Source organism: Pristis pectinata, chromosome 5 (genome assembly GCF_009764475.1).
Source record: "Pristis pectinata isolate sPriPec2 chromosome 5, sPriPec2.1.pri, whole genome shotgun sequence".
NCBI classification, from domain to species: domain Eukaryota; kingdom Metazoa; phylum Chordata; class Chondrichthyes; order Rhinopristiformes; family Pristidae; genus Pristis; species Pristis pectinata.
The window spans coordinates 42,098,803-42,124,624 of NC_067409.1; the positions used below are offsets into that span (position 1 = coordinate 42,098,803).

At 40.9% G+C, this 25,822-nt stretch overlaps 1 protein-coding gene across 1 annotated transcript in view; it reads right to left on the bottom strand.

Annotated features, from left to right (window-relative positions):
- Window positions 1–24,660, bottom strand: part of kcnh8 (potassium voltage-gated channel, subfamily H (eag-related), member 8) — a 288,746-nt gene extending 264,086 nt beyond the window's left edge. Inside the window, exon 1 of the mRNA XM_052016213.1 lies at window positions 24,585–24,660. Coding sequence (XP_051872173.1) covers window positions 24,585–24,660 — 76 coding nt within the window. The remainder of the gene's footprint in view (window positions 1–24,584) is intronic.
- Window positions 24,661–25,822: the final 1,162 nt, after the last annotated feature.

Consider the following 25,822-nt stretch of genomic DNA (forward strand, 5'->3'; position numbering starts at 1 on the left):
ATAATCCATACTCTCCAAACCAGGCAGCATCCTGGTAAATCTCCACTGCACCCTTTCCAACGCTTCCACATCCTTCCTATAATGAGGTGACCAGAACAGGACACAGTACTCCAAGTGTAGTCTAACCAGAGTTTTGTAGAGCTGCATCATGACCTTGCAGCTCTTAAACTCGATCCCACTACTTATGAAAGCTAACATCCCATAAGCTTTCTTAACTACCCTGTCCACCTGTGAGGCAACTTTCGGTGATCCGTGGATATGAACCCCCAGATCCCTCTACCCAGAATCCTGCCCTTAACATTGTACTCTGCCTTGGAGTTTGTCCTTCCAAAGTGTACCACCTCACACTTCTCCAGATTGAACTCCATTTGCCACTTGTCAGCCCAGCTCTGCATCCTATCAATATCCCTCTGCAATCTTTGACAGTCCTACACACTATCCACAACACCACCAACCTTTGTGTCATCTGCAAACTTGCTAACCCACCCTTCTACCCTCTCATCCAAGTCATTAATAAATATTACGAAAAGTAGAGGTCCCAAAACCGATCCTTGTGGGACACCGCTAGTCACGGCCCTCCAATCTGAATGCACTCCCTCCACCACAACCCTCTGCTTTCTACAGGCAAGCTAATTCTGAATCCTCATGGCCAAGCTTCCCTAGATCCCATGCCCTCTGACATTCTGAAGAAGCCTACCATGTGGAACCTTGTCAAACACCTTACTAAAATCCATGTGGACCACATCTACTGCACTACCCTCATCAATCTGCCTGGTCACCTCCTCAAAGAACACTATCAGGCTTGTGAGACATGATCTGCCCTTCACAAATCCATGCTGGCTGCCCCTAATCAGTCCATGATTCTCTAAATGCTCATAGATCCTATCTCTAAGAATCCTTTACAACAGCTTGCCCACCACAGACGTAAGCCTCACTGGTCTGTAATTCCCTGGACTATCCCTACTACCTTTTTTGAATAAAAGGACAACATTTGCCACCCTCCAATCCTCCAGTACCATTCCCGTGGACAATGTGGACTCAAAGATCCTAGCCAATGGTTCAGCAATCTCCTCCTTCACCTCACGGAGCATCCTGGGGAATATTCCGTCAGGCCCCGGGGACTTATCTGTCCTAATATTTTCTAACAGCTCCAACACATCCTCTCTCTTGATATCTACATGCTCCAGAACATTATACTTACCAACACTGTCCTCAGCGTCATCCAGGCTCCTCTCCTTGGTGAATACTGAAGAGAAGTATTCATTGAGAACCTCACCCACTTCCACAGCTTCCAGGCACATCTTTCCACCTTTGTCTCTAATTGGTCCTACCTTTACTCTCGTCATCCTTCTGCTCTTCGCATAAGTGAAAAAAGCCTTGGGATTTTCCTTAACCCTACTCGCCAAGACCGTTTCATGTCCCCTTCTTGCTCTCCTCAGCCCCTTCTTAAGTTTCTTCCTTGCTACCCTGTAATCCTCATGAGCCCTATCTGATCCTTGCTGCCTACACTTTATGTATGCTGCCTTCTTCCTCCTAAATAGTTGTTCCACCTCTCTTGACCCCATGGTTCCTTCACCCTGCCATTCCTTCTCTGCCTCACCAGGACAAATTTATCCCTAACATCCTGCAAGAGATCCCTGAACAATGACCCCATCCCCATAGTACATTTCCCTTCAAAAACGTCGTCCCAATTTACACTCGCAAGTTCTAGCCTTATAGCTTCATAATTTGCCCTTCCCCAATTAAATATCTTCCCGTCCTCTCTGCTCCTATCCTTTTCTAATGACAATGCTAAAGGTTAGGGAGCGGTGGTCACTGTCCCCCAAATGCTCACCCACCGAGAGATCTGTCACCTGACCCGGTTCATTACCTAATATTAGCTCTAATATGGCATTCCCTCTAGTCGGCCTGTCAACATACTGTGACAGGAATCCATCCTGGACACATTTGATATACTCTGCCCTAATCAGGGAAGGATGAACTTGTCAGTCACCAACAGACATTGGCAGGTGGACCACTGCAATACAGTCTGCATTTGGGGAAGTGTGGTCTTACCATTCACCAGAAGTTGTTCCTCATCAGCAGATTCACACCCCCCTCCCACTCCCCCGCCACCCCCAAGATGACCATGAGTACACAGGGCCCAGCTCATAGCATAGAAGCAAAGATATAAAGGGAAGGGTATCACTGCGTCAGCAGTCACATTTGGGTTACTATAAGCCCAAGTAAAGCTAAATCAGCACAGAATAAGGAATTCTGCACCTCATTTACTAAAATCCCTAGTCAGGTCTTCTGCAAAACCAGCAGCAAATCAAATAACAGCCTGCTGTAAACGTAAGTGGTCAAGGAAAGATAACAGTGCTACAAAAGACACAGAAGAATTTTATTATATATAGAAATTGGGAACTGGCAATGAGGTGTGAGGTAGTAATTCACTTGAAATATAAAATTCAATAGAGACCCAAAACAGAATTACAGCCTTAATTTAAGCATACTTGAGGCATTTGGTACTAAATATCCTGATAAAAGACCCACCTCAAACATCAATTTATTTTGGATATTATATTTAAATTTAATAATTGAATAAAATTAATTCCATCTCTTATTATTTGTGGCAGGTAAGAGGAGTAGAAATGTACAGTAAAGACAACATCACTCCACTGAATTGTCCTTAATATTTCAGGATGCCATCTAAACACAGTACGTGTTTAGCACAGCATCCTCTGAGTGTAGTGTCCATAGAATATTGTCTTGGATAAGTAGAAGGTGATTTTTATTTTCATTTTACAAATATACATGCTTAATTTAGTTTTACATTGAAATTCTCCTAATATTCTAGTTTTAAATTGCAATGATACAAAATGGTTGACAAATGGCCTTCAGTCTCCCATTGGGTAACAGGCAGTCCTGGTCATTTGAATTCAGTTGGTCTAAAAATATTGATATCTGGGAAGATAAATTGATGATCCCAAGCCAAAGACACAATCTTTTTAGCACAGCATCCTGAGTTCAGCAGTCATAGAGCATGGACTTTGATGAGGTCAGGTCGACAGGGACAGATGCAAGAAGCCCAAATTAAATAAATATTTCCAGCCATGCACTGCAGGGCAGTGATATGATACAACTGTAAAACATTCAAAAGCTCAAGATCCTGACACTGTGAAGCACTAGAGTGGGGCAGGTTAATTGGACGCTGTAGCTGGTACTGTAGTCAGTCAAAGGGAACTGGAGGATGTGGCTACCAGTGAAGCAGGTATGGGGATCGAGAGGTGGCATTGAAAGGACCCTCAGCCCTTGCATTTATCAAATAGGTGCGAGGCTCTCCCAGCCTGTGAGGATGAGTGCAGAGACTACAGGATGGATGAGCAAACTAGCATGGTACATGGAGATAATTACACTGGGGAGGTTCAAAGGAATGTAGTGGTAATAAAGGTCAGAATAGATGTTGTTTTCGACAGCCAAAAGTGAAAGTCCTGAAGACTGTGTTGCCTTCTGGGTGCCATGGTGAATAGCAGGTGTTAGGGGCTGAGGAGGAACATTAATTGGGAAGGGAAAGATCCAATTGCCATGGTCCATGTGGGAACCAATGACATAGATAGGACAAAGAAGGATGTTCTGTTGAAGGGAACTGGGCCACTTGGGTCCAAATTAAAAAGCAGGTCCATGTGCAAACTGGAATGGGGTATATAAAATCAGAATTGAATGTGTGACTCAAACATTGGTGTGAATGAATTAGGATTCAATTCATTAAGTACTGAGGAAAGAGGGAACTATTCCATTTAGAGTCATAGAGCAATGCAGCATGGAAACAGGCCCTTCAGCTCAATAAGTCCTTGCCGACCACATTGTCCACCAAGCCAGTCCCAATTTCTTGCATTTGGCCTATATCCCTCCAGACCCCTCCCCGTCAAGTGCTTCTTAAATGATACCATTGTACCTGCCTCAGTCACTTCCTCTGGCAGCTTGTTCCAGATACTTACCACCCTCTGTGTGAAAAAGTTGCCCCTCAGGTCCCTTTTAAATCTTTTTCTTCTCACCGTAAACCTATGCCCCCTCGTTTTGGACTTCCCTACCCTGGGAAAAAGACTGTTACCATCCACCTTGTCTATGCCTCTCATTCTCCTATGTTCCAAGGAATAAAGAGCTAGCCTGGCCAACCTCTCCCTATAACTCAGGCCCTCTAGTCTTTGTAACACTCTCATCAACCTTTTCTGCCCTCAATCCAGTTTAACTACATCTTTCCTATAACAGGGTGACCACAACTATACACAGCACTCCAAGTGCAGCCTCACCAGTGACTGATACAACAGCAACATAACATCCCAACTCCTATACTCAGTGCTCTTACTGATAAAGGACAGTGTGCTAAACATCTTTCTCACCACCCTGTGTACCTGTGATGCTGCTTTCAACGAACTATGCACTTGTACTCCAAAGTCCCTCTGTTCCATTACACTCCCTTGTGCCCTACCATTCATAGTACAAGTCCTACTCTGGTTTGACTTTCCCATATGCATCACCTCACAAATGTCTGCATTGAAATCCACTTGCCACTCCTCGGCCCACTTCCCTTACTGATCAAGATCCCCCTGTAATCTACGATAATCTTCTCTACTATCAACAACACTTCCTAGTTTTGTGTCATCTGCAAACTTGCTGATCAAGCCTTGTGCATTTACATCCAAATCAGTTATATAAGTGACAAATAATAGGGGTCCCAACACCGACCCCTGCGACACACCACTAGTTACCGGCCTCCATTCTGAGAAACAACCTTCAACCACCACCCTCTGCTTCTACCTGAGCCAATTTTGAATCCACCTAACTAGCTCTCCCTGGATTCCATGGAACCTAACATTCTAGACCAGCCTACCATACGGGACCTTGTTGAAGGCCCTGCTAAAGTCTAAATAGATAACATACACTGCCCTACCCTCATCTACCCTTTTGGTTACCTCTTCAAAGAGCTCCAAAAGATTCATCAAATGTGACTTTCCATGCACAAGGTCATGCTGACTCTTCCTAATCAGACTGTGTCTATCCAAATGCTGGCAGATCCTGTCCCTCAGAATTCCCTCCAGTAACTTCCCCACTACTGATGTCAGGCTGACCGGCCTGTAGTTCCCTGGCTTGTCCTTGCTACCCTTCTTAAACAGAACAACATTAGCCACCTTCCAGTTGTCAGGAACTTCACCATTGGCTAACGATGAAGCAAATATCTCTGCAAGGGCCTCCGCAATTTCTTCTCTAGCCTCCCACAAAGTCCGAGGATGCACTCCGTCAGGGCCTCAGAATTGATCCACCTTAATGTGCTGCAAGGCTGCAAATACCTCCTCTCTGGTAATATGAATGCTTTCCAAAACATCACCACTTGTTTCCCTTAACTCTTGAGCATCCATGACTTTCTCCTCAGTAAATACCAAGGAGAAATATTCATTAAGAATCCCACCCATCTCCTGCGGCTTGAGACGTAGGCAGCCCTGCTGATCTCTAAGCGGACCTATTCTCTCCCGAGCCACCCTTTTACTCTTTATATAGCTATAGAACCTCTTGGGATTTTCCTTAACCTTACCTGCCAGATCCATCTCATACCCTCTCTTTGCCCTCCTGATTTCCCTCTTAAGAGTGTTCTTAATCTTTTTATAGTCATCAAGGGATTCACTCATCCCTGACCTCCTGAACCCAATGTATGCTTCCTTCTTTTTCTTGACCAGAGCCTCAATATCTCTCATCAGCCAAAGTACCCTAAACTTGCCAGGTTTACCCTTCACCCCAACAGGAACATGCTGCTCCTGGACTCTTGATATCACACTCTTAAAAGCTTCCCATTTGCCATTTGTTTCTTTCCCTTCCATCAGGGTCACCAATCGACCTCTGTTAGATCCTGCCTAATTGCCCCAAAATTAGCCCTGCTCCAGTTTAGGACCCTAACCTGTGAACCTGTCCTATCCTTTTCCATCACTATCTTAAAACTAATAGAGTTATGGTCACTAGAGCCAAAATGCTCCCTGACTTCCACTTCAGGTACTTGCCCTGCTTCATTCCCCAAGAGGATATCAGTTCCCCAAGAGATTGCACCCCCCTACCCACCACCACCACCACCACCACCCCAAGTAGGTTCCTCTATATATTGAGTCAGGAAACTTTCCCAGACATTTCACAAATTCCACCCCATTCAGGCCTTAAGACTCTGGGTGGCCCAGTCATACCGGGGAAATTAAAATCTTCCACTAATACAACCCTGTTATTCTTACAGCTGAGCAATTTCTCCACACCTGCTCCTCAAGTTCCCACTGACAACTGAGGGGTCTATAATACAGCCCCACTAGAGTTACCCTCCCCTTCTTGTTCCTAAGTTCTACCCATATGGCCTCACTGGATGATCTACCAAGAACGTCATCTCTAAGCACTGCTGTTATGTCCTCCCTTATCAAAAAGGCAACACCCCCTCCTCGCTTACCTGTCCCTCTGTCACACCTGTAGCATCTGTATCCTGGAACACTGAGCTGCCAGTCCTGCCCTTCTCTCAGCCATGTTTCTGTTATGGCTGTAACATCCCAGTCCCCTGAACCAATCCACATCCACTTTACCTGTTAATCCTCATGGAATTAAATAAATGCAGTTTAACTGAGTATTCCTTTCCCTTATTTTACTGTGTCCCTGACTATCCTGATTACTAAACTTACTCTCACAGGCTACTGCTTTATCCCATTGACTTGCTCCTGCTCAGAGTCCTACCCCCACTTCCAATCTAGTTTAAATCCTCCTGTGTAGCACGATCAAACTTCCCTGCAAGGATATTGGTCCCTCTCTGGTTCAAGTACAACCTGTCTCTCCTGTACAGGTTACCTCTGACCCAGAAGAGATCCCAATGGTCCAAGAACCTGAACCCCTGCTCCCTGCACCAGCTCCTCAGCCACAAATTCATCAGGCCAATCTTTCTATTTCTGACCTCGCTTGCACATGACACCAGGAGTGATACTGAGAGCACTACTCTCGAGGTCCTGCTTCTTAAATTCTCACTTAACTCTCTATACTTATTCTGCAAGACCTCATCCCTAGTTCGACCTATGTTGTTAGTACCAATATGTGCAACCACCTTTGGCTGTTCACCCTCCCCCTTGAGAATGTTCTGCAACCCCTCAGAGACATCCTTGGCTCTGGCACCCAAGAGGCAACACACCATTCCAGCGTCTCTTCTGGGGCCACAGAATCTCCTGTCTGTCCCCTTAACTATCGAGTCTTCTATCACTATCACCATGTCAATCTACACCCTTTCCCTCTGAGCCTCAGAGTCAGTCACAGTGCTAGAGACCTGACTACTGCTGCTAGCCCCTGAAAGATTATCCCCCTCAACAGCATCCAAAGAGGTAGACATGCCAGTGAGGGGAATGGCTGCATGGGAACCCTGCACTGTCTACCTACTCCCCTTACTTTTCCTAGTTGTCACCCATCTATCTGAAGCCTGTACCTCGGGTGTGACCACCTCAGTAAAAGTCTCATCTATGATGTTCTCAGAATCCCAGATGATCCAGAGTACATCCAACTTCAGTTCCAGCTCCAATTCCAGTTCCCTAGCCCAGTCTGTCAGCAGCTGCAGCTGGGTGAACTTCCCACAGATGTAGTCATCAGGGAGACACTGGGTTCCCCGACTTCCTACAGCCTGCAGGAGGACCATTTCACTGCCTTAACTACCTACACTGAGTTAAGTGCTAAGGATAAATAATAAATTATCCAGCTCCTCACCAAAGCCTCTCTCATCAAAACCTCAAGTTTCCACTCTTACACTGGCCGACTCTTATAATGGCCACTTCAAAAATGGCCGGTCCACTTAACCTCACCTTCCTTCTATTGGTCAAAGTGCCCTCTAATTAGCCAGTCAATGAGACTTGCCTTTTTAAAGGTTCCTGCTCTCACTCTCAGCTCCTGTAAAAAGTGAATTTGATCAAGTTTAACTCATGTCGGGCTGGGACCGATGTCTTAGCAATTCAGATGACTAAGGCTATGATAAGACTGAGTGGGGATACTGTTTTGGTAAATGGAAATTTATGAAGTTAAACATAAAGGGCAAAGCAATAGTGCAGGGTAGCAAAATGGGTAATAGTAACCAGAGTCTGTCAGAAAGGGACAGGGCAGACTAATTTTAGGATCTACCTCCAGAGTTAAAGAGGGAACATGTGAAAAAGGCAAAATTAAGAATTCTATCTGCATATGTACAGTATTTGCTACAAGAAAGATGAATTATTGGCATAATTAGAAATAAATCTAATGGCCACTACAAAGACATTGTGGCAAAGTGACTGCTGGGAATTAAATATTCCAGGAAAAGTAACTTAGAAGAGATAGGTAAAATGAAAAGGAATTAAGTAGCCCTCACAATAAAGAATGTGGTGATGGCTTACGGAGGGAAGGATCTTAGCTCAGAAAGTCAGGAGGTTGAAATCAGTTTGGGTGAAGCTAATGAAAACAGCAGAGGGTAGCAAACATTGCTGAGAATTATTTAAAGGCTGCCAAAATGGTAGTGGTAATGCAAGCTGTGGGATTGATCAGAAAATTACAGGTGTGCGTAACAAGGATAATACAATAATCTTGCAAGACTTTAATCTACATTTAGATTGGGCAGAACACATGAGCTAATTCTGGAGGACAAATTCATGGAGTGTACAAGAGGCAATTCTCCAGATCAATATATTGAGGAATCAATAAGGGGACAGGGTAGTTTAAATCTAGTATTGTGTAATAAGGAAGGGTTAATTGATGAATTGGTAGTTAAGGGACCTGTAGAAAATGTTGATTGTAGAATTTTATATTAAAATTGAAAGTGATTTTGTTTAATTTGAAACCTGAAAAAAAGCATACTACAAAGGTATGAAGGTTGGGTTAGCTTTGATAGACTGAGAGACTATGTTGATTTATTACAGACTTTTTTGGGATAAGAATGAGCCAGATGATGTGGTGTGTTTGGACTTCCGGAAGACCTTTGATAAGGCACCACATAATAGATTATTAAATAACAAAAGATCTTACAGTACTGGGAATAACATACTGGTGTGGATTAAGTATAGGTTAAGAGACAGACAACAAATGGCACCATTGTTGTTGGTAGAATCTCAGATTGTGATGAGGAGTCATACAGGAGTGAGATAGATCAGCTGGTTGAGTGGTGTTGTAACAACAACCTCCCATTCAACATCAGCAAGACAAAGGAATTGATTGTGAACTTCAGGAAGGGGAAGTCGGGATAACACACACACCAGCCCTCATTGAGGGGACAGGGTGGAAATGATGAGCAGCTTCAAGTTCCTGGGTGTCAATGTCTCAGAGGATCTATCCTGGGCCCAAAACGTCCATGCAATCACGAAGAAGGCATGTCAGCTGCTCTACTTTGTTAGGAGTTTGAAGAGATTCAGTATGTCACCAAAGATTCTTACAAATGTACCGTGGAGAGCATTCTGACTGGTTGCATCACAGCCTGGACTGGAGGCTCCAATGCACAGGATCGCAAGAGGCTGCAGAGGATTATAGACTCAGCCAGCTCCATCACAGACACAACCCTCCCCACTATTGAGGTCATCTTCAAGAGGCGGTGCTTCAAGAAGGCAGCATCCATCACGAAGTACCCTCACCATCCGGCATATGCCCTCTTCTCATCACTACCATTGGGGAGGAGGTACAGGAACCTGAAGACCCACACTCAACAATTCAGAAACAGCTCCTTCCTTCCGCATCAGATTTCTGAACGGTCCATGAACACTACCTCGTTATTCCTTTTTTTGCACTATTTATTTATTTGTGTAATTTATAGTAATTTTATGTCTTTGCACTGTACTGCTGCCGCAAAACAATAAATTTCACATCATACGTCAGTGATAATAAATCTGATTCTGAATAGGAATAAATAAGTCTTTTTCAGGTTGGGTGGCTGTAACAAATAAGGTGCTACAGGGATCAATGTTGGGCCCTCAATTGTTTACAATCTACATCAATTATATATAAGAAATCAAACATAATATTTCCAAGTTTGCAAATGATACAAAGCTGGGTGGCAGTGTAGGTTGTGAAGAGAATGCAGAGAGGCTTCGGGGGAATATAGCCTAACGTGGCAGATGGAATAGATGTAGAAAAATGTCACGTTATCCACCTTGCTGTAAAAAAGTAGAAAGACAGAATGGTTTCTTAATTGGTGAAAAATGGAAAAGCTTTGGTGTTCAGAGGACCTGAGTATTCTTGTACATGAATGCCTGAAAGCCAAATGCAGGTACAGCAAACAATTAGGAATGTTGACCTTTATTGCAAGCAAATTTAAATACAGGAGTAGAGACAGTGTGCTCCAGTTATATAAGTCCCTGGTGAGATGGTACCTGGAATACTGTGTACTGGTCTGGTCTCTCAAACTAAGGAAGGGTGTACTTGTGACATAACACATGCAGCAAAACTTCATCACGTTAATTTCTAGGATGGGAGGTTTGTCTTTTGGGGAGAGATTCAACAGACTAGACCTGTACCCACATCAGCTTAGATGAATGAGAGGTGATCTCATTGAAATCTATAAAATTCTTATATGGGGTGCCAGGGTACATGCAGAGTTAATGATTTCCTGACTAGGGCATCTAGATCAAAAAGTTACAGTCTCAAAATAAGAGATCTGCCATTCAGATCAAAGATGAGAAGAAATTTCTTCACCTAGTGATTCTTTGGAATTCTCCACCCAGGAGTTCTGTGGAGGCTCAGTCAGTGAGTGTCAACACAGAGACTGATAGATTTGTTTTTAGGTGTTAAGGGAATCAAGGGAATACGGAGTTAGAAAAGGAAAGTGGCCCAAGGTAAAAGATCAGCAGGAAAGTCTGACTCCTGCTTCTCTTTCTTATGCTCTTCAGCATCCTGCTGTTTGACTGTGTATGGTAGCAAATCCCAAATGCCATTTTCAGAGTACCAAACACACAATTTACATTTGTACAGTGTCATTAAATAGTAAAGCTAAAAGATCAAGGACCTTTAATTTATTAAGAAAGCTGGCATTATATCATGCAATCAACACTGTAATATTAAAACTCTTCAACCTATTGCTACAGTCATGATATATTTCAGAGTTCAGCAGTTACAATCAATTTGTAATTTTTTAATATTTTAAAATATCCATATTTTATTAGTTAAATCTATCAATTCTCTTTGATTAAGCAATGCAACACCATTTGCAACAAGCAATGTAAATGCAGTGAAACTGAATAGATCAGACAAACTATGATCGATTTGCATTTCTATTATTTAAAAAAGATGTTAATTAATACTTAATGGGAAAATATCAAGTAATTAAATCAAAGGAAACATACTTGCTTGCAACATTACTATAAGGAAGTTCAGGAGGGACCTTTTGGTAAAAGGTTCAGATATATGTGGAACAACATGGATAATAGAAGAAAAGTGCATTTCAATAAAGAACCAGAAGGCTCTTGTCAATAGTTGGGGTCAAGAGTTGTCAGAATGCACCAAGAATACACTGTAATTGTTGGGCTAATTGGACCAAAAGTCTAGTCCTATCTGAAACTTCTGCTCTTTTGTTATTAAAATTACAGCCTTTGTAAATGATTGTGCATGTTGGTCAGAAAATAATGTACAGGTGTATTCATAGGTCTTCCCACTACGACTCCGTAAAGGGAGTGGACGCAAAATGATACAGAAACAATGACAAGAGAATGCATAGAGATCCACTGAGAAAGAAAGGAGGAAATGAAAAGGAAATGAAGACTGAACATGTAAGATGAGTAAAGAGACAATTACAAGAGGAAATACAATTCCCATATATATTTTTCCATAACCAACACTACTCAGTCTGTACCATTTATAATAACTTAATGAACTCACCACCAATCAACCAACACATTTGTATACTTAACCAAATTTTTCACAAAGATCATCACTCCACCCCATCCAACCTCACTCCCAACTCCCCCCAAACCTCCTTCGCCACACAGACCAACTTAAACTTATGATGTGACAAGGCTTGTTGCTCTTCTCTGCAACCAGCTGGAACAAAACATCTTCCAGTTCTGGCAAACAGGGAAATGATCAAAACACTGGTACAGATTTTGTGGCATTAATGATGGGGAATATGCCAGTGTTAACTGTCATTTCTCTGTGGAACTGCCACAATGTTGGGATTTCTGTGAATGTGTGCTTATTTGTGGAAATCCTGAAACCTCAGTAATTTGATATGATGTTGCTGGCTGTACTCCAACACTGAAACTGCCATGAGTTCAAGGAGGAAATGAGAACTTGTGCTTACTGCACAGTCCTTATGCAGTAACTCATTCAAAAATTCTGCACCAGATCCAGGAAGATTCAAGTCCTTCGTGCGGAAGTTTAATGGAAGATAACAATTGATAAAGATGAAGTTAGCAGATTCTAAGAAACTTGTTAACTTTGAAATAGTTCTTTAAACAACTCCAAGATTTTGTTGTAAATTACTCTAATAGCTTCTTAATTTAGATTTTTTTTTAATGAGTGTTTACAAGTCTCTGAAAGTTTTTGGCAGTTTGAACTCCAAGCAGTGTTGGCCAGGTCTGGGTCTACTTATTAGCTTCCTGTTGGTTTTTTTCTTGGTCACCTCATAACTTCATTGCATGTACACACATTGGAATGAGGTCAAAGAATGCACTGCAAGGAGTACAGGGAATAATCATTTCTCCTACATTTTGTCCAAGTTCACACTGAAGGCAAGTGTGCAGCTTTTTAATAGAGGTTAGATATAATCATTTTTGTTCACCACCAACAGCAGACTCTGTAGCATTAACTTTCTCTCTCTCCAGAAAGGATGTAATGAATATTGGCAGCAATTTAGTTTTCATTGCAGATATCCAGCATCAGTGCTTTGCTTGTGGAGTAAAACACTGTTCAACTGCACTTCTTAGAAATGAACAATGAGTCAAATGCTTTAACTAGATCACCAAATCCTATTTGACCATTGTTGAACCTGAAAATCAAATATTATTCCATGAAAATTAAAGCCAAGTCTGCAGTTTGCCCTAGAAAATATCTCTAAATATGTTAAAGAAGGGTATTCTATGCTAGGCTCAACATGTAGCAGAGTTCAAAGCTGCCATCTGTGAAATTGATAAGAACAGAATATCCAGTGGTTGTTATATACAATGCTAAATGCCAGCTTTTTAATTACCCATTAATGGTTACCTACAGGGTGACTGATATAACCTGCAATGGCCCCATGTAGGTGCTTAATAACAGGTAATTAAAAACCTCAGTTTAAGAGTCTATGGGGTTTATAGTTATCAGCCTTGTCAATTTCACAGATCGTGGATCTGATTTTAGCTATACTATAACTCAAGTGCACACACAGCACCAGATCAGGAAATTCACTTGGGCTTAGTGTGAGCTCCTAAAAAGGATTGAACATATTATGCAACCTAATGGAAATAAGAATACAAACACACCTCACAAAATGAACTGTACTTCATATTTCACCAATTGATCCAGAAATTGATCAGACCCCTTCTGTATGTGTTATATTGTTTTATTCTGTTGGTTTTTCACCTTCACATGGATGTTATTATGATTACAACAAAATGTTCTGAGTGGGAGCTTCACGCAATTATTGTGCAGTGAAGATGATTTATCCATTTCCATTTGACTAAGGTATTTCTGTACCTTCTGACATTTTACTTAAATAAAGTGGAAGCAAAGCTGCAATGCAAAATGGACTGCATCTCCAGCTGAATTTTGTGCGTCCTGTCCAAAATTTTAGTGTCATTGAAATCAGGTTCAGTGGACAAAGGACCAAGGTAATATATGAATTTAAGATACAGATTAGTCATTATCTAATTGAATGGTGGGATAAGCTTGAGGAGCTGAAAGACCAGCTTTTCTTACAGTGTTCCTATCTATAACAGGCAGCTGATGTAATACCATCATTTTGCAGTGCCGTCCCAAGACAAATGTCTACTGCTCCAAATGTGGTCTGGCCATTCTTTCAAAAGAATGTTCAATTGCTTTAGATTTATATTTAACTATTCCAGCTCTATATCCTAGCATTGTTCTAGCTTTTAATTAATTGCTGTAACTCATATTCCAGGCAATGAAAATTAAGAATCTCCTACCAGTCCCAGCTCTTATCTCAGTGTCCCTTTGTTAACTTAGTTCCGCAATGTTCCATGTAAGGAGATGTGATGCATATTTTTATTCAAAAAAAAGCAAAGCAATATAATCAATGCTGAATTTATTTTACTGCTCATCTTCCAATCACATAACCAGTCTAAAACAGTTTTAGCATCTTATTATTGGTTGACTATTTGACAAGTATACATTTGAGTATAGCATCCAAGCTATTAATGTAAATTAAAAACACAAGGAATTCCAAGCACCGACTCCTGAGAGATTTCATTCAGACATTACTTGGTCACGTGTACTTTCTCATTCTATTTTTGACTCGCTTTTATCCATTACTGTGTTCTACACTGGATTTTTTTTAGCTTTTAGTTTAGAAAATGCAATCTGTCATGGAGCTTTGTCAAAAAACATTTTGATAGTCCATAGAAATTGTTTCATCATTTACTCATATCTATCATCTTCAAAAGGTCAGCAAAATATTGTCGAGTCAGATTTTTCTAATCTAAATCCATACAAGCCATTTCTAATTATCCTGTAAAATAAGTTTTTATTTGTTTAATTATTCATTTACAGAATGCTGACATAGCAAAATTTATAGTTTTTGTCCTTCCCTAATTTCCCTGAACTTAGGAGGCAGTTAGGAGTCAAGCACATCAGTTTGACTCTATATTAGGTTGTATTAATTTACCCTTCATTGGTATTATAGTGGTTCACCAGTAATTGGCTGGGTCAGAATTGTATTGCATTAGAAAATATCACAATCCTTGTTTTGATCCTTACACAAAAGCTCAAGAGTGCCCGGCTTAGCTGGTGATCCACAATTTTTCTTGTTTATCATTCAACGTCCTGTAAAATATGTGTTCTCTGGCTAAGGGTATTGTCCAGGCAACTCCTCAACCCAGAATTACTATTTATTAGGTTTAAGATAAGATACCTTTATTAGTCACATCTACATCGAAACACACAGTGAAATGCATCTTTTGTGTAGAGTGTTCTGGGGGCAGCCCACAAGTGTCGCCACGCTTCCGGTGCCACCATAGCATGCCCACAACTTCCTAACTCGTACGTCTTTGGAATGTGGGAGGAAACCAGAGCACCCAGGGGAAACCCACGCAGACGTGGGGAGAACGTACAAACTCCTTACAGACAGCAGCTGGAACTGAACCTGGGTCGCTGGGTAGCATTACACTAACCGCTAATAACAAATTTAAAATATTTTTTTGGCATACAAACATCACCATCAAGACCAGATTAGTCCCAACCCAGTTGCTATTAGAAGGTGATGGTGATACTGAAACACGGTTGGTTTTGTGATGAAGGCGACTTCACTGTTTTGTGGTGTAGAGAGGTTAAAGATTTTGAACCAGCAACGATGAAGGGATAACAATATAATTTTCTGTCAGAATTGGGTGCGACTTTGAGAGGAGCATGAAAGTAGTGGAATTTTCCTGTTCCTAATACTTCTGTCTTCCCAGGTGAAGGAAGCTGTACATTTGAAGTTGATACCAAAGAACTCTTGGCAATTTTCCATAATTTATTCCACATTCAAGGTACATCGTTGGTGGAGGGATGGATGCTTATGTTAGTGGATGAAGTCATAAAAAGGCATATTGCTGTTTGTAGGATGATATTGCAGGTACACCCATCTAAGCAAGTAGGAATTATGCAGTGCACTCCTGATTCATACCATGCAGACAGTGGAGAGTTTATGGTGTAATATTAAGGTCATAGGGTGAAAGAGTTGCAATTAGCAGGTCAATATTTATGAAGCTTTTAGGAATACTTCCAAATTATGCATAGATGTCTATGATATAGCTGACTTGACACAGCTAATTTTACAGAACAGTGAAATATTGTTGATAGCCATAACCATTTAAACTGAGTGAAGGAATTGATCTGTAGTAGTGGGAACATCTGCTGTAGTAGCAACTAGTTCCAATTATAGCTTATTATTTTCACTACCTACAATGTACAGTTCCTCCCCAGGTTACAAATGCCTAACTTACGGACAGCTTGCATGTACCAATAGACATTTGGGAGGCCAGTCAGACGGATTTGCCAGCTGCTGCAGGCATCCTCTGCCGGGTGGGAATGTGGTTTTTATGTGTGCCTTCTTTCCCCACTCCCGCCCCGCTCGCCCCTTCCCCACCCCCCTCCCCACCAACCCGAACCGCAACAATCATGGGCTGGGTCAAGCCGAGCAGAACAGTGCTGGGCAGACTCGCTTGCTCACCCAGTCTCGTGTCTTCTACTCACTCATCAAGTCAGTGAGACCAGCTGGTGGCCACTCTACACGTGTCTGCTTGCTCTCCTGTCACAGGGACTGCTAATCTGTAGTTCAATATTGTACATTCACCAGGCTGTCATAGCAAAAAACACACAAGAACGCAAAAACACAAGAAAATAGGAGCAGGAAAAGGTCGCCTGGCCCCTCAAGCCTGCCCACCCATTCAATATGGCTGATCTATGTTGGCCTCAACTCCTCCTCTGTACCAGCTCCCCATAAATACTTAAAAGTATGAAGAATTAAGGGTGAAATATATAATGATCTGTCTTCCAGTACCCACAGGGCAGTGAATTCCAGAGGTTCACTACCCTCTGAGAGAAGTTCGACATATCTCCGTTTTAAATGACTGATCCTTATTTTGTAGCTATATCCCCTTGTTCATGACTCTCCCATGTGGAAATATATCATCTACCCTGTCAAACCCGCTTAGGATCTTATATGTTTTAGTAAGATTACCCCCTCATTCTTCTAAACACTAAGCAATATGAACCCAAACAGTCTAGCTTCTCTTGATAGGATAACCAAGTTGCTCAGGGATGCTTATCGTCACTGAATGAATCAAACTGATCTTGAAAGAGCAAGCTATATTTTTAGGCCACAATATTGCAAATTGCCATTGTAGATCTGTTGCTGCTAATTGCCACAGCACCTCATTGATACCTAGTTTTGAGATGATAAATTAGTATTTGCCACTTAGCCACAGTGTTTATGTCATATGACACAGTGGAGGATGTTCCTGTGATGAGGGCTTTGTCTCCATGCAGCATGCAGTGATCACTCATATAATGAGAACATGGACAGGTTGATTGATGAATCAGGCTTAGCAAGGTTATTCATGTGTTGGTTCTCTGCTGCAAGTCTAGTCTAGTAGCTATGTTCTTCAGGAATCTTTCTGTTTAGTCATATCTGGCACCACTGAACTTAATTTAGTGATGAAAATTAAAACCTCTCATTCAAAGTAAATTTTATTCCTGTACTATCCTTAAAATTTCCACCAAGTGATGTCCAGCACGGTAGAGTAGTGAATCTAGGTGTCAGTCTAAGTTTTTCTCCATGTTTGATCAGAAGGCAATAGGTTTTAAGAGGAATGGAGTCAACTTTAAGGATTTCAAAGTTCCTTCTTTAGTAACTGTTTTGTCAGTGAGATGGGAGATGCTCAGGGATGATAATCCAAGGATCTAAATAATTGACAGATGGTTATGATTTCCTGAACATACTCTGTTAGGCTACCCGTTGACTTAGGGAGGCATGGTAGTGTAGCAGTTAGTGTAACACTATTACAGCGCCAGCGACCCGGGTTCAATTCCACTGCTGTAAGGAGTTTGTACATTCTCCCCGTGACTGCAAGGGTTTTGTCCGGGTGCTCCGGTTTCCTCCCACGTCCTAAAGACATACGGGTTAGGAAGTTGTGGCGCCGGAAGCGTGGCGACACTTGTGGGCTGCCCCCAGCACATTCTACGCAAAAAGATGCATCTCACTGTGTATTTCGATGTACAGTACATATGATTAATAAATAAATATTAAAATATTATATTATTATCTGAGGAACTATGTTACCACCTTTGGAATCAGTCCCCAGATATTATTGACTGGTGTGCCTTCATTGAATTCTGAATTGACGCCTATGTTGAAATAAAGCAGGGCACAGTTTTTTATTATACTGTAACAGGTTTGATACAAACTGACATAGGAGTCACATATAGGACAAACTAGAGAAGTGCTATAGCTTTCCTTTCTTAACAGACAATGGAAATGATTCTTAAAATATTCATTCACTTATTTTACTTTCACTTTCAATTCCATTTTTAGGATTTCCAGCTTCTTTTGAAGCTATTCTTTTACATAATAACATTTGAAGATGAGAAACATTGTTTGTCATTTCTTCTAACAATTCCTGAGGCCATCCAAATAAATATGGAGTTAAAGCTAAACCTAGTATTAGTAACCATGAAACTACTGGATTGTTAAAAATCAACTGGTTCACTAATGTACTTCAGGGAAGAAAATTTGCAGTCTTGACTGCAGACCCACCAATGTGGTTGACTATTCAAGCCTCCTTGGTTCCCGAAAATTAAGAATGGACAATAAATGCCAGGGAATAAATAAATGAAAAGCATCTAATTTGAACCTCCACCATCTTGACAATCATATGATAGAATGATAATGGAATTGTTGGATAACCAGAGCAATAATCTTTAATCAATTAGTCTACTGTGGACCATCATATAAGGCGAGAACCCATAGTGACAGAAGCCTATAAGAGTCATTGATCCAAATGTGACCGTTCCTCCTAGGCAGGTCATAGTTAACACATGCTATGTCTCAAACTGTTGGGAGACTAACCCAAATATGTTTATCAGAATTTTATATTCTATTTGAATGAATTAGTACTACATAGTTACTCACCAGCTTCCTAATTAAGGTTATCCAAAAGGCAGACCAGTAGCAATATTGAAGTAATGATTTTTCCATACTAGTTTTGAATTTACCACCACCTAACCCCACTGCCAACTCTTCCAAGCACAAGTCATCTTCTATAGTCCCACTATTCTAGGCAAGATAAAACACTATTGAAAAAGCAATCACGTCACCTTTGAACCTTACACTATATTTATTAGTGAAGCTCTTTAGACACAATTTCCTGTAGTTCAAAGAAATTGCTCCCTCTCTTTGTAAGCTGGTTGTAGTTTTCTTATATCCCATTGATTCCTCTGAATACCTGACCTTGGGATTTAATGTTTATGTTATCCTTAGGTAAACATTTATCTTGCTTATTCAGTATGATAGTTTTGATTTCTTTCTATATTTTCTCAACTGTGCTATCCAGCAGCAAAACCCCCCAAATGATTTATTTTACTTCATTGGTCAACCCTTCAAAGTTTCCCATTCCAAAACCATCACTCAAATTTCTCCAGAGTTCCTTCACATCCATTATAACTTTGGAAGAAAATAGATTTCAGTTGAGTATAAGAATACAAGAAATAAAAGCAGAAGTAGACCATTCAGCCTCCCTGTGCCTACACCACCATTCATTAAGACCATTTAATCACTGATCATTTAGCACCACAGCACTTTTCTGCACTAACCCCATATTACTTGATCCTCTAAATTTCTAAAATATATCAATCTTGTATTTTGAATATAGTCAGTGGCTGAGCTTCCACAGACCTCTTAAGTAACAGCTTCCAAAAATATTCTTCACCTTCTGAGTGAAGAAGTTTCTTCTCATTACTGTCCTGAAAGGTTGATCCCTTATTTAGAGACTGCGACCCCTGTTTTTTTAGATGCTTCAGCTAGAGGAAATATCCATTTTCGCATATCTTATCAAACTCCTCAGGAATTGTATACATTTCAATGAGACACCCCTTATTTTTCTAAAGCTCTGGAGAAAACATATCTAGTTTGCTTAAACTCTCCTTTTATGACAAACCTGCCATCCCAGGAATGGATGTGGTGAACATTCACTGCACTCCCTCCATTGAAAGTAAATTCTTCCTTAGGTAGAGAGAATAGGCATGTACACAATATTCCACAGTTCCTCCATGGCCCTTTATAAATGGTACAAGATGTCTCACCTCCTAGATTCAACTCATCTTGCAAAAAAAGGCCAACATTTGCCTTCCCATCCCAATTACCTGCTGAAAAGGCATATTAACTTCCAGGTTTCTCTGAGCACTATGTTTTATTCTCACACCTTTTAAAGAAATACTCTGTCTTTCTTTTTTTTGCTTACTGAAGTTGGCCACCTCACATTTTCTGTATTTATTCCATCTGCCACATCCTTGCCCATTCAATTGTTTGCATCCTCTTGAAGCCTTTCTGCAACCTCCTCACATCCCAGACTGCTAACCAGCTTCATATCATTAGCAAATCTGGAAATATTACTCTTGATATCCTAATCCAAATCGTTGATATAGATTGTGAACAGCTGGGGCCCAGCACCAATCCCTGCATCTATTCATTAGTTCACTATTCACAATTCACGAGTCACAGCCTCCCAACCCAAAAATGACCAATTTTTCCTATTCTCTGTTTTATGACCATTAACCGATCCTCGGTCCACATCAGCCGATTACCCCGAATACTTTGTGCTCTAAATTTATTTAGTAACCTCTTGCATGGCACTTTATCAAAATCCTTCTGAAAGTCCACATCCACATCCACATCATACTCCACATCACCTACTTTACCCTTAACTACTTCACTAGTTAAAACTTCAAAAAACTCCAACAGATTTGTCATCAATCTATGTTGTTTCTGCCCTATCCTTTCTTTATTTTCTAATTGCACAGTTACAGCTTCCTTCACTGTGGTTTCCCAGTTGCACATGTCAGGCTAACTGGTCCATGGTTTCCATTTTTTCTCTCCCTTAAGTAGTAGGGTTACATATGCCACCTTCCAATCTGTGGGAACTACTCTAGAATTTATTGAAGACCAATGCAACCACTATCTCCATAGACATCTCCTTTAAAAACATTGGAAGCAGGTCATCAGGTCCTGTAGCTGTATTGCCTTTCAGTCCCATTACTTTTGAACATATTCTAAAACTATAGTTCTGGATGCCAAAGAAATTGATCATAGATTAAAAAAATAGCATTTCTGAAACATACTTCAGTATTTCATGCCAGCACCATCCAAACACAACAAATTCAGTTAATGTTCAATGACCAAATGTATTACTTCTGTAGTATGGAATAAAATTTGAAGACTTACTCCAGAACAAACTGCATTTCTAACCAAGCTTCCCAAGTACACAAACATCTACCCGATAATGTGGAAAGTTGCTCAAGTACATCTTGTTCACAGAAATAGTGCAAATCCAATCCAGTAAATTTGCACTATTTTTGTGAACAAGGCATACTTGACCAATCAGTCTATTCTCAATCACCAGCAAAGTGATGGAAGCTATTGTCAACACTGCTATCAAGGGGTACTTGCTCGCTAGTAAATTATTTGCTAATGCAAGTTTGGATTTTGTCAGGACCAGTCAGTTTCAGACACCATCAAACCTTGGTTCAGGTGCAAGGGATGAATTCCAGAGGGGAGTTGACAGTGATTGCCCTTGACATCAAGGCAGCATTTGATTGAATGTGGCATCGAGGAACCCTGATAAAACTGAAGTCAATGGACATCAAAGGAAAAATAATGGCTGGAGTCACACCTCATGCAAAGGACGATAACTGTGATTGTTGGAAGTCAATAATCCCAGTTACAAGTCATCACTGCAGGAGTTTCTCAGGCCAGTGTCCTAGACCCACCCTTCCATAACCGTTTCATCAATAACCTTCCTTCCATCATAAGATCAGAAGTAGGATGTTTGTTGATGATTGCAAATGTTTAATTCCAAATGTAACTGCTCAGGAAATAAAATTGCATTTAGGTATGAGCTGATACATGGTAAGTAACATTCATGCTACAAAAGTGCCAGCAGCAACCATCACCAACAAAAGAGAATCTGACAATATACCATTGATACTCAATTGCATCGCCATTGCGAGCCCCCTATCCTGAGTTCAAGAGCCTTATCACAAATGACCAAAATGTAAACAGATCCAGTCATATAAATTCTGTGGCAACAAGGGCAGGTCAAAGGCTTGGTATCCTGCAGTAAGTGACTCACTTCCTGACACCTCAAAGCCTTTCCATTGTCTACAAGCGATATCAGATGTATGATTGTATACTCTCTGCTTTCCTGGATGAATGCAGCTCAACTACTCTCAGGAGACTTGACTCCATCCAGGACAAAGCAGTTGGTAGTATCCCTTCCACCACCAATAAATATGAATTGTCTTACTGTGGCTGTACATGCCCAGGCTGCTCCCAAACTATTAACCTCCACCACTAAAAGGAACTAGGGCAGCAAGCAAACAGGAACACTACCTCTACAGGTTGACTTCCAAATTGCATACCATCCTGACCAGGAAATATATTACCATTCATTCATGTTCATTGGGCCTTAATCCTAGAATTCCCTGCCATATCCTGAGAGTGCATTCATCAGAAGGACTGCAGTGGTTCACGAAGATGGCTGGCCATCTGATGCGAAAAATAGGAGAGTGCAAAAAATGCTGGCCTTGCCAGTGATGCCTAGGTTCTGAAATGTTAATAAACCAAGAAAGCTGTAAATATTTTGGATAGTAAATAAAAGTTCTGACTGTAAAATTATTTTAATACTTGGGATCTTACCTTTGGTACATAATACTATTTTACCAATTTATCTGATATTCTGAATGTTTTGATATATAATGCCTCCCTTTAAGAGATATTACTTGTACTGTGTTCCAAGTTACATTATGGTGTACTAACGGGAGTGTTAAAACCACATATTGGCCGGTATTAATCCGTTGTCGAAGAGGGAGTAATGGTTAGACTCGACCGTGGAAGAGTGCAAAAATTGACTTGCTATAAATAGGTTCATCTGAGACAGGAGAGAATTGTCTCTATTTGTGAGAAAAATTTGCATATTGGAGACTTTAATAAATCCCTACCTCCAAGCCTTAAAATGCTAGCATGAAATTATAGTATTTTCTGCAGTTTCTGATACTTTCTTGCTTCTACTAATATTACAAGGTAATTCCCCAATAGGACGACATATATTTCATTATTATATTTATGACAACTTTCCTAAATGTGCATTTTAGAAGTATGATTTACGGCACAATGGGTCTCTAAACCAACGACAGACCTTTGATTCAGTTTCTTCCTGGAAAGGTTTGTATGAGATGTGCTTTTTAAGAAAAAGCACAAGTCATATAACTTCTGTTAGGTCGTATTCCCGCCGGCGTACAAAATGCCCAGCAGTGAATACAAAAAATGCAATATTGCTCAGTATAAAAAGTAAGATAAGTCTGAACGATAATTGATTTTCAACATTAAGTTTTGAACAGCACACTACGTTAGGGTTAACCTCAAAAGATCCATAGTGACATTTTCAGATAAATCTAAATTTAAAACCTATCAACGATGACAAATTAAACACAACATGCGAAAGGCTACGGTACATAATTGATATTTTTAATTATTAAAACGCACGAACAGCAATGGAACGCCAGGTTTAAGAGAGGTGATTACAGTTTGAGGAACTAATTTCTGGGTTATGATTTCTCCCATTTTGGATCTGTCCTTGGTGCTGACATTACTTTCTTATCTATTGCAGGTGGTGGGGCGAAATCTCACAATACGCGACATCCAACTAAACTTTCCCTGGACTTTTCCAGCTGCTATATCCTTTTAACAAAGATCATTTATCAATATATTGACAGCACCATAAATTCAACCGAACCATCTCCAAGTGTTCAAAGGTAATTTTAGAATTCACACGGAAACACGCGATTCACTACCAAAATCAGAAATGTTTTATTGAGCAAAAATCGCGATGTTGCACAGTTTATACCAAGAGTATTTAAAAAACGCTCAAGAAAACGTTTAAAATGCTCGGCGGTAACGATATGTCACCAATCGATTTCACACACACTGGCTCATGAAAGCTGAGCAATCAGCGTACGAATCCAAAAGAGTTTCTGAAGTCCAATGAAACAAAACGCGTCTTCCGGTCGACAACATAACCCAATCCTAACCGCAGTCTCTGTTTCCTGTGCCCCAATTCGACTCATTTGTAAGAACATGAATTCTGTCCTATCTAATCAATCTCTACAGTACCACCCGACATAAAGTATAAGGTAATGCATGAGCTGAATTAGTGCTCCTGCTACACACCTTAATGTGTACCCGTGTCTAAAAGGCCAACTTTCATGCCTAGGACAGTGAATTATCTAAATTCTTTGCAAAGAATATAGCTTAAGGTTCAATTTAATAAACTTTAAATACACGCAACCCGAAGCCACCGCCAGCTTCCCCTGTATATCTATAATTTAGAGACGTTCTTGTCCTAATGACGCTAATTCCACTTAAAGAAATTCTGCGTTAACCTAGAATAAAAGTTATCCTATTGCATCAATTCTGATGAAAGCTATGAACGGGCCAAAAGGGAATGGCCGAAATACTGGAACGCATTTCCAAATACAAATGACTTCATTCTAATCAGCCAGGTAACAGGAGCCTCTCTCTGCAAATCACTAACCACTAATTCTCGCCAGCGCCTGCCCTAACTCCAGTTCCATTCCTTCATCGTGAAAAGTCCTCACATCGATAAAGAATTTTTTTTTTTTAAAAAACTTACGTGTCCCATCAAAACGTGTTGCTATGGTATCCAAGAAGGTGTTTTGTGGCGCTAATAATCCTTTCATAACAGGCATTTTCCTGAAGCTGTGTGAAATTCCCCATCAAAGTTGTGCGGCTGTGTTGGGTGCACTGAGCCAGTCAGAGATGGATGGAGGGAGAGCCCAACTCCGACTTGCTGAAAGCGCCTTCCATTCGCAGTGAAAGAGGAGAGAGAGCTTCGCAGTGAAGAGAGAGAGAGAGAGCCGGGGTTGAGCGGGAGGAGGGGGAGAGAGCAGCGCCTTTCAGTCACGCTGACGCATACAAGAGATGAAGGTAGGGAGAACAAGGAGCGATTTCCAGCCACGGAGCGGCGAGAGACCAGCACGGGATCGGGAGGGGGTGGAGAGGGGATGCTAGAGAAAGAGGGAAGTGAGAGGAGACAATGTCACAATTGAGACAAGTATTCCGGCAGAAAAGTAGAGAAAGACATTGAAAATAGAATGTATATCACTTTCACAGTCTGCTCAGACACCAATAGGATTAAAAACTTGTCCATATTTAGGAAGAATCGAGCCATATGATTGATATAGGTAGTGTTGATAAATTCCTTTCTCCTGTCGTTACACCAACGGCCCACCTACATTACCTAAATTTGCTGCTGGCCATATCTACTTGTGAGTGCATATCTCAGAATCCTGACATTGCTGTCAGCGTGAAGCCTGCACCATGGGAGAGTTTGGGACAACTAATTTAGTGCATCCGTTTGGAGAACACCGCAAGTGATTGTGCAGCAAAAGTTGATTCTCGCTGTACAGCGTCGGAGACGTCCTGGGGTTATCAACCTTGTATCAAGACAAAATAATAAGGCACGAGCCTCCTCATTAATCGTGGAAATGTGTCGATTTAACCACAGAGTGTGTGGAGGCAAACATTTTCACCAGCTCTAGTGTTTGGGGTAAATGGTGAACAAATAAATTGCTTACTTTGCGGATCATAATTTGTGACCCTATCCTCAAGCAGTGATGAAGTTTCACATTGTAAGGAACAGCTTCTTCCCCTCCACGATCAAATTTCCGAACGGTCCGTGAACCTTTTTATTTTGCACTATTTATTTATTTTGTAATTTATAGTAACGTTATGTCTTTGCACTGTACTGCTGCCGCAAAACAAATTTCACGTCGTATAAGTCAGTGATAGTAAGTCTGATTCTGATTTATGGAAAGTATTAGAATTGCAATTTAACGCACTACTACCAAT